General features: G+C 43.5%; 1 protein-coding gene across 1 annotated transcript in view; it reads right to left on the minus strand.

Moving 5' to 3' along the window:
* Positions 1-12,251, minus strand: part of LOC115647547 (solute carrier family 22 member 2-like) — a 34,765-nt gene that overhangs the window by 4,619 nt on the left and 17,895 nt on the right. The window contains exons 5-10 of the mRNA XM_030554263.1: positions 10,387-10,501; positions 9,726-9,832; positions 9,333-9,547; positions 8,237-8,345; positions 5,966-6,078; positions 4,074-4,173 (exon numbers count right to left, since the gene is read on the minus strand). Coding sequence (XP_030410123.1) covers positions 4,074-4,173; positions 5,966-6,078; positions 8,237-8,345; positions 9,333-9,547; positions 9,726-9,832; positions 10,387-10,501 — 759 coding nt within the window. The remainder of the gene's footprint in view (positions 1-4,073; positions 4,174-5,965; positions 6,079-8,236; positions 8,346-9,332; positions 9,548-9,725; positions 9,833-10,386; positions 10,502-12,251) is intronic.

Here is a 12,251-nt window from a genome sequence, read left to right on the forward strand (position 1 = left end):
GGTGAGCTCCTTTCCCAACCCCCACCCCCTCCCCTTCCCAGAGACCCCAGCAGCCAATCCCGTCCCTCAGACTGTGCTGCATTCGGCTCTCTCTAGGACCCAGCAGCCCTGCTTCTACACTGTCTGGGCTGCCTGCAGAGTGGTGCCCCCAGGGAGAGTGAGGCCCTACGCCGTTGCCTATTCTGCCTATGCCTAAGGACGGCCCTGGCTCCAGCTACTGAGAAACTGCTAACTTTGTTTTCACATATATAGCGTGTGCGCGCTCTCTCTCTCTCTGTACTGTGATACAGCATGGCCAGAGGGCAGCAGGAGAGGGTTAGAAGGGAGCCTTATTCCCTGTAAGGGGAAGAAAGTTAGCTATAGATTAACTAGAGCACCTGCAGTCACATGATAAAAACCCATGCTTCAGACAGTGTTGGAGTAGGAGCAGAAAGGATTGGTGTTGGAGCAGAGAACAGTTTGGAGAAGTGCTGCGATGGGCTAAGAAGTCCTAGACGCTAGGTAATGGGCACCTGGCTTGTGCAGAGGGAGGGCAGGAAGCCCCTCACAAGCTGAAGGGCAAGAGAGGGAAATAGCCCAGGGGAAGGAACCGTCAGTTCAAGTGGTTCACCACTATCCTCAGGGCCCCTGGGCTGGGACCTGGAGTAGAGGGCAGGCCCAGGTCCCTCCCTCTCCACTTCCCTCCTCTAGGACACTAATGGGGCAATTAATACTCCAATTTAGGGGCAAGAAATGGCACCTTGAACTCCCCCCCCAAAGAAGAGAAAGCGCAAGACCCATCATAATAGTGCCGGCAATTTACCATAATATGTATATATAGAGAGTGCATGCACTCTCTCTTTCTGATTTTATATATATATATACACACACACAAATACACACACACATATGAGGTAAAAGAGCATTCAGGTTGCAAAGTTAACCACTCAAAATTTAGGAAATGCTAGGCTTAAATTTGCCTGTGGAACCTTAATTTGGTCTCTTGTGCCTATGCATTATGAGATTCTTTAATTACATGATCACATACTAATTTGTTTAGAGATGTTGTTATCCTTTATGTGGACAATCACTAGAAAGTGATGAGTCTCACGCTTTGCCAGCTGGTTTTACAGATATTTGCTGGTAGCGAAGGAATGGTGAGACTTGTGAATCTTGGGTTCCATTCCAGCCTCCGGAAGGCACAGACTTTTCTGCCAATTCCCCCCTCCCTTCCCATGTGATCCCTTCAGCCTTCTATGCTCTAGCCTGCCCCATGCCAGTCCCATGTTTCCCACCCTTGACTTCTTGCTCCAGTTCCATTCTCCTCACCTAGCTAATCTGAGTTTACGTTCTTTAGGCTTCTCATTCAAGTTTCAGTCTGTGTGTCCAGTACATCCTAGTTTCACCTCTCCTGACCTGCCCCCCCTTGCCCAGCCAATCCCAGTCTCCCCACCCAACTTCTAAACCAATATGCCTCTCTACCCCATACTGGCTCCAATAGCCCTCCACATATTCTCCATCCACACTGACTCCCACTCCCTATTTCCCTACTCTTGGGCTCCTTGTCTAATCTCGTGTCCTGCCCCTGATTCCTTGTCCCAGTCTCTTTGCCCAGCCAGGCCCAGGTTTCCTCTGACTCCTCATCAGATCTCTCTCCTGACCACCTTCTCTTCACCCCTGCTGTTTCTCAGTCTCAGTCACCCTGCCCAGCCAGTCTCTTCCACCCATTTACTGGCTCCCAGTCCCTCTAGACTCCACTTCCAGCCTGTCTCCTTGCGCAGCCAGTCTCCCCTGCCAAGGTTCCTTGTCCTAATCTACAGCTCCTGCTTCTATCCCGTCAATCTGTTTTTATCTGGCTTTTCTCCCCTCTGCATTTGAATCAGACACCACCTTGAGCAGTGGGTCACTGAGAGCACAGGAAAGTCAGGCTCCTTACTCTCAGTTCAGGTGCTTGGGCTTGGTGCAGCCCACAGCAGCTCAGAGCTGCAAGTGCAGGGAAAGTCCTGCTCAGCCCTAGGCTGGAGCATGCCCAGTGAAATCCGAATCTTTGGGGCATTTACTTGAGAGTCTCAAGAGAGCATGTGCAAACTGCAGTTCTTCAGACTTATAAATTGGGCAAATTTGGGTAGATTTGCCTAGGAATAGCACACGGTCTGTCCCTGACACAAAGGCCACTACCCAATTCCTTGCTCCAAAGCATGGGGATGATAGAGCTTTTTAAAGAGAGGGCACAAGAATTTTTGATTGGGGCAAAATAATGTTTCCCCCAGCTTCATTCTTGGAAATGGCTGAACCATTTCTCCCCAAAGTTTAGCCTGAGGCATGGAAAATTAAAGTCTGCACTGTTAAAATTTGGCCAAGTTAAAAACAACTAAAACTAGAGTCTGGAAACCCCAATAATAGTCAGCCCTAACCATCCCAGTTTCCTACTTCAGAGATGTGCTGATGTTGCCATTTAATCATCATGGTGCATGAATGGCTTCTTGGAGGGTCAAATTCACCACTGTCCCCTTGTTCTTTCTCCTTATTCTCTTCTCTTTCCCCATCAGCCACAGCTGTGCCTAAACTGAAGTGTATCACACCACATTCTCAGCTGATGTCAATAGAGCTATGCCAGTTTACAGCAGCTAAGAAGCTGGCCCGTAGGGATTTAAAAAGAGAGAGCGCATGCACATGTGCTGGGTGAATACCACACTGTATTTATTTGCTCACTTTGGCTTCAGGTCTGCTTGTTCTTTTTTTAATGGGAGCTGTCCGTGAGCATTTGAGCAACTATTTTATTTGCACAAAAGCATCTAAAAAGTGGAAAACACATTGTAAACCTTCTCTACTACACTGATGACACATTTTAAGTTGGTATCTATTGGTATTCTGACTGGAAAGGATATGTCAAGCAGTGTCTAAGCTGTATCCAATATAATTAGGGACAGTTTTCCCAAAACTCCTTGCCTTGCATGAGGGCAATTAAATAAGCCAAACTAGAACCTGACTTTACCTTGCACAGCTATTACCTCAGCTTGAGGGTAGTTTCCCTGTCACTGAACAAAATGAGATGTAAACTCTGAACCCAGCCAATCTATTTTACAATAGCCTAGATTTTTTTTCCTAGGAATGCTGCCTTTGCATCTTTTATGTAACTTTTTTTCCTATTGGGAGAAAAGGTGAATCAGCTGCCAAAACTCACTGCCAAGGCTCTTTCCTACTACAAAGACCCTGCACTGAATTAAGCCGTGGGTTCAAAAGTCACCTTTAGTTCTTTGCTGTTCCCTTTTATTCATGACAGCTGCTATTGCTGTCACAGTGAAGACTTCATTCCACATACCTACAGATGAAAGTTTGCTGCCTCTCAGTATGTAATGCACGGGCCTGTATTGAACAGCCAACATCAAGGTCGCAGCTTTTCAAATTCCATGTAAAACAAACTTCCTTTCAGCTATATACTTGTGTACAGCTTGATTAGCTCATGCAGTATAGCCGTGATACTGCTATCCAAAGGCCAGCTCACGACCTCTGTTATTTGTTCTTGGATTCCTGGTAGGCAGGAAGTATGGTAGTGCTTTGCGACTGCACCAACAAACATTCTGAAACTAATACGATGCTTGGTAGAGAGAAGGGGATGGCAATGCAAAATGATCTGAACCATAAATTGGACTGTTGGGGAAAACAAAAACAGATGCCATTATTTTGTAGTTGTGAAATACTGTATCATTGTGACTCCTGATGTGGGTTTAGTATGACATGTTACATTTAACACACAAACCAGCCAAACCACTACGAATTTACTGGAATACTTAGGAATAAGGATTCCACCCTCTTCACATTTTGTTAAAACAAGTCCAAGAATAGCAATGACATTTAGAGCCTGGATTAAATAAAATGGTATAATTTATAATCTGCTATCTTGCCACCACTGTAGAAAAACTGTGCATAGTCTTTTCAGGTATTACACCGTGACTTTAGTGTTCTGCATTTCTGTGCCTGCAAAGTAGACTAATAACAGATCCTTCCAGGGATGTACAATAAAATGGGATTCTGAGGGAGATTTTGTTAATAAGGTTTGACACAAATTTCTCTTAGGCTGCATGGTACTGTACCTGTGCATGTTTTCAGCATCTTCTATGGTCTCAGGCAAAGTTTTCCCTTTGGTCTCAGGTAGGAGCAGAACCAGTCCACCATCAATTAAACCAACAACAGCTTGGAACAAAGATCACGCAAAAGGGTTAAATTTGATACAAAATACATAGTGAGCATGACATGGTTTAATATTCATTTGCAGCAATGATTATGAATTTGGGGCAAAGCTGCCTCTGCTGAATGAATAAGTTGTTCCATTTTTTCAGTAGGCTCTGCTCTTATTACTGAGGCCCTTTTGAGATGAGACGAGAAAGGCTGGGCTACACATCTCTCAGGTGTGGCTTAGCCCTTGCACCACTCAGAGGGCACAAAGGAGCTAGATTCTGGCTCCAACATGCCAACTGAGACTTCCCCTGGTGAAGCTCCTGTGCTACTGGCTGCCTCTTCCCCACTTGTTGGCAGAGGATGTGAACTTGGAAAGGGAAGGGATGGCACTCTGCTACATCAGTCCTCCACTGGGGCCTGACCGCTTTGGGACCATATGCCTGTGGTGAAGGCCTAACCTAATTTAGCTGGTGTATCTAACATATTGCTGTCATCTCAAACAAAATTCCAACACTGAGTCCACAGTGAAAGAATATTAAGTAATACAGGTCATTTCTAAGCCATGACATTTTAATGAATCTTTCTGTCATGAGAACAACAGGGAAAAATATGGTGTATCTCCTAGTGCACAGTATTGTCTACTAGGATAGTTCTCTTACAAAATTAGTGAATGAGGAGATTTCACTCCAACTCTATCCCTTTGCCTGGGCAATCTGTTCCCTCCGTCCCACAACCACGCATCCTAAATCCTTCAAACCATCCACTTTCCGTGAAATATTGCAGAGTCTCATCTGTTGCTGCAGACACTATGTGTTAAATGTTCCATGAGCTGGATAAACCTCCTACATTGTTGCTTGGGTACTAGGGAAATATAGCATTTTCCATAGCTGTATCAAGGAGTTGGAGTCCTTTAGAGAATCATCACTGGCTTCTGTGGGGAGTAGGCTGTGGTGAGTTGGCTGTTTCCCTCATCCAAGGACTCATGGAAGCAACTGGCCAGTATTCATGGACAGCCCAGTAAGCCAAGAGGTAAGGAAGCATGGTTGAATGGTTAGGATGCTAACCTGGGATGCAGGAGACCAAGATTCAATTCCTTACTCTGCCACAGACTTTCTACCTTGCATAAATCACTTGGGGAAGTGTCCCTTTCTGTCCACACTTCTAAAAGGATGTTGTTAAATTGGAGTGGGTTCTAAAAAGGGCTGCGAGCATTATTTGAGGTCTGGAAACATCTGTCCTCTGAGCTACACTGAATAAACTCAGCTCCTTTTAGTCTAATGGAAAAGGTTAAGAGATGACTCATTAGTTCATGGTCTCCAAGTACCTATATGGAGAAGAGATTTCTGATGGTAGTGTGCTCTTTATCAGTCAAAAGCATGCCATGATCCAGTGGATGGAAGCTGAAGCTAGAAAAATTCAGACTAGGAATAAGATTAAAAAATATTAGGTTGAGGGCAATTAACCATGGGAACAATTTATCTAGGACATGGTAAATACAGAAACAAGGTGGGTGAGGTAATATTGTTTGTTAGACAGCTTCTGTGGGTGAGAGAGAAACTTTTGAGCTTACACAGAGCTGTCACTGTTATGTAAAAGGTTGAACAGATTGTGCATCTGTAACTGAATACATTTCTCAGACCTGAAGAAGAGCTCTGTGTAAGCTTGAAAGCTTGTCTTTCTCACCAACAGAAGTTGGTCCAATAAAAGATATCTCACCTACCTTGTCTCTTTAATATGGTGGGACCAATGTGACTACAACAACCCTGCATATAGTAAATACAGTCACTCTACAATACAGAACTCTTACCAAAAACTACAAGTGGCAGTTCATGCCAGATCTCTGCCAGTCTGTAGACAACAAATGGAGTTATGATCCCACCAATATCACACATGGAAGAACAGACAAGTACTCCCAGGTTCCTAGAAAATACATGTATGTGAAATGTTCCCCCATTATTAATTTGTTTAAAAAGAATTCTGCAGTTATTCACTTAAACATTTTTAGCAATGCATACAGAAGAATAGGCAAACCATTCCTATTAACAATGCTAGGAGGGATGTGTCTAATCTGTTGCATATTGCGATGGAAATGTCCCAACTGGGCTATAATGAGAACAACAGTAGGTACTACAGAGATGTCCAGAAGAACCTAGGAATTGGTCTGTGCACTAGGCATTGGTCTGAAACATGGTCTTATTTAACATCTTCATTAATGATCTGGGAAGAGGGGATAAATATCTTGTTAATGAAATTCACAGATAATATAAATTGGGAAAAGTTGCAAACATTGGTGAGGAAATAAAAACAATAAAAAGGAACTTTAAAAAATCCACTTCTGACTGGGCTAATAACCACCAAGAATAATAGGAGGCATTTGATTAAAAAAAACGGGTGAAATGTCAGGCATATCTTCCAGTGAGATGTACTAGAAATGCAAGTGTTCCTTTGGTGGTGCAATGGAAGCCCCATTGTTTTGGAGATATAAATCTAGACTGGATAAAGCACTAGAAAAAGCACTATAAGGAATAATCCTGTGTTGGTAAAGAGATGGACAAAAATGTCCTGTAGGTTTTCTTTCTTCATTGTATAATACTTTCATTTAGTCAGGTTTTTTTTTTTTGGAGGGAAGGGGAAAAGGATGAGGCCAGAGGAGGCATTTAAATGATTTGTAACATACGCTTCAGCAACCTGCTATGGTTAGTCTGTGGCTCTGTCGTCCATTGTAGTGTAAGCTGAGAGAGAAAGAGGCGAGAGCAGAGAACAGAGCCTGGGTCTCTTATGGCACCATGACATGCCAGGTGCAGGTTATCTGGGCTGCTGTTCACATTGCTTGAAATTTGTTTTTAGGTGTATTTTGTAAATACAAAAGCACTTTGTTCAGGCACTACATGGCCAACAGCTTCCCCTACTGTAGCAACAGTCTCCAGCCAGCCTCCATTGGCAATCCCCAGGCCCTAATCACTTTCTCCTGGCTTGCTTCCACTAGATCTCTGTTGCTGCAGCTTTTTCATTCTTTATTGGCTCCTTTTTCATCAGCTTCTGGGGGAAGCCTTTCAGTATCACCACAGCTACAAGCCTGAATCAGTCTTAAAATCAGCCAGCACCAAGTGTGTTTCACTGTCCCTAGGGCCGGCTCCAGGCACCAGCTGTGCAAGCTCATGCTTGGGGTGGCAGAGTCTCAGGGGCGGCATTCCACCCAATCCTAGGGCGGCACTGCAGCTTTTTTCTTTCTTTCTTTTTTTTTTTGTTTGTTGCTGTGGCTGCCCTGTAGGGGGCGGCAGTGCGGAGCAGGGGAGCGCCCTGCAGCAAACTGGGCAGGGCAGCCCACGTCCTTCCCTCTCTGCCAACCGGAGTGGAGCCCTCCCAGCAGGCGGCGCTGCAGTCGGGGCCATGTGGCGAGCGCCCCGCTGAAGCACTGGCCACTGTCCTTCTCTCTCTCCACCCTTCCCCCCCCATTAGATCAGGCGCGCACACTGCAGCACAAGGAGACCCCTGGCTCCAGTCGCCCTGTAGGGATTTTTTGTTTTATTTTTCCCCTGCTTAGCCGGTCGTGTCGTTGTTTCTCCCCCGCCCACCCACTTACCTGCTCCAGCCCCACCATTTTTGTGTTGTTCCCCTCCCTACCAGCTTTGCCGCACCAGCCGTTCCTTTTATTCCCCCTGCTTTGCTGATCCAGTGGACCTGCCCCCCCCTTATTTTTGCTTGGGGTGGCAAAAAAGCCAGAGCCGGCCCTGGCTGTCCCTGGCCGAGATGCTAAATATCCACCTATAGAGTGATGATTGTCAAATCCAGTCCTGTGTTTTGTGGTATCTGAAATAACTTTTGCAGTGAATGTTCTGCATCAAGTTCTGCTCCATTGGGCCAGGCAATGTATTTGGATAGGTTACAGGTGGCCCACTGTGCTGTTTAGTTTTTAAACAAACTTCTGTCATTTGATAGACATGCTGTTGTGTTTTTTCTGATGTGCAGTGTGTGGCTCTAACATGTTTCTGTGATACCCTTGAATCAGTAAATAGAGACACTCTGCACTCTTATCCATTACATTTTATACTGGATTAACAGAAGACGGTGCACCCACCTGAGAAATGTTGGGTACAATTCTGCATTCACTAGGCAAACCATTTCATAGCACATGGTAATTCCCATTCTGCCTAAGCAAGCTGCAGTAATTTTTAACCAATAGATATCTGGAAGGAAGTCACATGTTAGTTACAAAGGTGGCTGGTTTCTTCTGATCATGTCATAAGAGTGTGAAAGATTGCATTTAGTAAATACCATACAGCACAGGAATCCCACGGGGGAGCTACGAATGGGTTCTCCTTTCACCCCATATCAGTTTGCAATACTAATACTTCAGAGTTTTTTAAGCATTTTAGATTTGTCAGTGTGCTGTACAGTCATAAAGTAACTGACCCCCACAACTCTCGTGGGTGATAGGGTAAGCAGTGATCTCTTCGTTTCCCTATTTGTAAAATGAAAGCAACAAAGACAAAGTCACTTGCCCAAGGGCCACATACACACAGAACTAAGATTAGAACTCAGGATTTCCTAGCTCTAGCCACAAATCTAATTGATTAGAGTACATCACCTCCTTGTATAAACCAGGAAGTGTCCGATCACTGTTTTAAAATGAGTTTGTTCTGTCAGCTGAGCTCAGTTTTTGGGCTGTATGTAAAAGTTTGGGGAAGATATATTATGTATTAAATCTTAAGTGACTGGTGCACCTGAGACTATACATGTAAAAGAGCATATTAAAATTAGTAAGATCCTGGGGTCTGTCACTGGGATTGTCCATCAGGTTAGGTTTGTACCAGTTTTGTGTGTGTGCAAATACAAAATTTGGGATGTACAAAGACATGTCTGGCCAAAACGGTGTGCTTGTGAACTTGCATGTGTAAATTTGCAGGCTGAGTTGAAGCCATTTGGGAAATTTAGCCCATTATGTGCCCCTTTTTTCAGCACTTGCTTTATAAAAAGCTCTTAGAGAGGGGGGAAATGATTGGTAATTTTTATCTTCACCAATGCTTGTGGAAAAATACCTATAATTTGTTCCCATTGAATTGCAACACTGATGTGGACTATAATAGCAAAAGTGGTCTTTTCAGTTCTCCAGAACACTCACACTCTCTCAGGGGTAACGGTGACACAGACTAACAAAAGCTTGAGTAACTCACCGTCTGGGATGAAAGCTGTAATAAGGCAAGCAGCCCCTGCCACCAGATTTGCTGTAGCCCAGGGATAGCGACGGCCAATGCGATCAATTGTGAGTATGAGTATGAGGGCGGCTGGAAATTCAACCAGTGCAGAATAGAAGAAATCCAGATAAATGTTCCCACCAGCAATCCCCATGTGCATGATGAGCCCCTGGTACAGAACAGAGCTTGTGAACCTAGGCAGAGAGCAGAGCCCAATTCAAGCCAAGTTTGCAAAGGGATAGATTATTCAAAGAATTAAGAATCACTGCCAGTCAAGGGCCATTTGAGGAAAACAGAGCAAAAGTAACTATGTGGGGGATGATGGGGGGTGGTTTAATGCTTTGAAATGAAAACCACGTTACCCTCCCTTACCAAGTGTACATCAAAATGAGTGTATGTTTCCTTATCTGAGGTGTTCTGACCAAGTCTAGAAATGAAGGGCTCAGCTTTTCCCCATCTTCCTCTTCAGGGTTGAGACTCTAGGAAAGAACCAGAGGGACATTAAGGAAGAGGTTAGGGGGTGAGAGTCTGGGGAGTTTGGCCTTGTTTATTTTCATTGGATCAACATAAGCATCATTTCTGGAATTTTTCATTTACCAATTAAGAGTTGTCTGTAAAGTTATCAAAAACTGAGGGGAAGTGTGGACACTTAAACAGCCCACCCTTTCCCCCAGCTGTCTGTCTGTACCAAAGCCACCTCATTAAATGAAGCAACATTTCTTTTTAAAAGCAATAAATAAATAAAAGATACTTTGGAATTTTCAGTCAGATGTGATCTGGTTGGTTGAATACTGCTTGATACTTCATAAGAGGAAGAACTCATTTTGGCTATCGGAATATTTATAGGAGTCTTCATTCATATGAGTGTGTTTTAATATCCAAGGCTTTCACAGAAGAAAACCACTCAACTCCACTTTGCAGATTTGCAGCACTTTGGCTTGTCAGTTTGCTCCCTGTTCTGGATTCAGAGCAATCCTAAATATATAGCATTGTTTGCTTGTAATTACACACCCAGGAAAAAATACATGATCACCTGTAAAGAGGGAGGCACCTTTTTCCCATTTCCCTTGGCAATACGGTTAATAATTTTCATGGCTTTGTCATTTTTCTGTTGAGCTATCAGCCACCTTGGTGACTCTGGCAGACACCTGCAACACAAGCAACCAGGCACAGGTATGTGGAAACAAAATATGTCACTGTAACACTGTGTATTCAAACTAAATTGAGTTTCTGTTGATAGGACATTAAGGGGTACAGGACACCCATAACTCCAGCTGAAGTCATGGGGGGGTGAGGATGCTTAGCTACTCTCAGGTTCATCATTTCCAAGGCCACAAGAGATCATTGTGATCATCTACTCTATCCTCTTGTATAACACAAGCCAGAGAACTCCTCCAAAATAATTCCGAGAGCATATCTTTTAGAAAAATGTTCAATCTTGATTTAAAAATTACTAGTGATGGAGAATCCCTCACAACCCTTGGTAAATTGTTCCTGTGATTAATTATCTCACTGTTTAAAAAAAAATTTCATTTCTTTTCCAGTCTGAATTTTTCTAGTTTTAACTTCCTGCCATTGGATCTGTGTAGATTGAAGAGCCTATTGTTAAATATTTGTTCCCCACATAGGTACTTATAAACTGTGCTAGTCACTCTTTAACAAAGAGAAGGCTAAGCTAAACAGAGACACTCAAGGAGCTCAATCAGTATAAAGCAGGTTTTCTAAACCTTTCCCATGGCTCTTCTCTGAACCCTCTCCAATTTATCAACATCCTTGCAGTTTGTGGACATCAGAACTAGACACATATTCCATCAGTGGTCAGGCCAGTGCCAAATATGGAGGTAAAATAAACTTTCTATTCTTACTTAAGTCTTCTGTTTATGATGACATCATTTGGCTTTTAGGGAAAAAACCCAGTTTGGTATATTTTGAAATGTAAAAAAATTCTGTCCATAAAATATGAGAAGGGGTTGACATTTTTCTAGATTGTGAAATTGTGATGAAACTTTTTGCTGAAATTCTGACAAAATGTTTACAGATTTGTTATCTTTGTTTGCCATTTTAAACCAATAGAATCATAAAAATGTTGGGCTGGAAGGGACCTCGGCAGGTCATCTAATGAAACCCTGAACTGAGACAGGACCAAGTGTACCTACTCCATCTTAGACAGGTGTATATCTAATCTGTTCTTAAAAACCTTCAGTGATGAGGATTCAACAACCTCCCTTGGAAGGCTATTCCAGTGCTTAACTACCCTTATAGTTAGAAAGTTTTTCCTAAATCTGATCTAAATCTCCCTTGCTGCAGATTAAACCCATGACTTCTTGCCCTACCTTCAGTGGACATGGACAAGAACTGATCATCGTCCTACTTATATTTGTTTAAGAACTGGTTGGACAAACACATGGCAGGGATGGTCTAGGTCAGGGGTTCTTAAACTGGGGGTCGGGACCCCTCAGGGGGCCGTGAGGTTATTACATGGGGGGGTCACGAGCTGTCAACCGCCACCCCAAATCCCGCTTTTCCTCCAGCATTTATAATGGTGTTAAAAACATTTTTATATATTTTTAATTTATAAGGGGGAGTCACACTCAGAGGTTTGCTATGTGAAAGGGGTCCCCAGCACAAAAGTTTGAGAGCCGCTGCTCTAGGTTTACTTGATCTTACTCCAGCAAAAGGGGCTGGACTTGATGACCTCTAGAGATCCCTTCCAGCCCTACATTTCTATGATTCGCTTTGAAGGAAGCTATCAGATTACCCATCCCTGTCACTCTTCTTTTCTCAAGACTAAACATGACCAGTTTTTTAGTCTTTTCTCATAGGTTAGGTTTTCTAAACCTTTTCTCATTTATGTAGCTCTACTCTGTACTTTCCTGAGTTTGTCCACATCTTTCCTAA

The sequence above is a fragment of the Gopherus evgoodei genome, chromosome 3 (genome assembly GCF_007399415.2).
Source record: "Gopherus evgoodei ecotype Sinaloan lineage chromosome 3, rGopEvg1_v1.p, whole genome shotgun sequence".
Lineage (NCBI taxonomy): Eukaryota > Metazoa > Chordata > Testudines > Testudinidae > Gopherus > Gopherus evgoodei.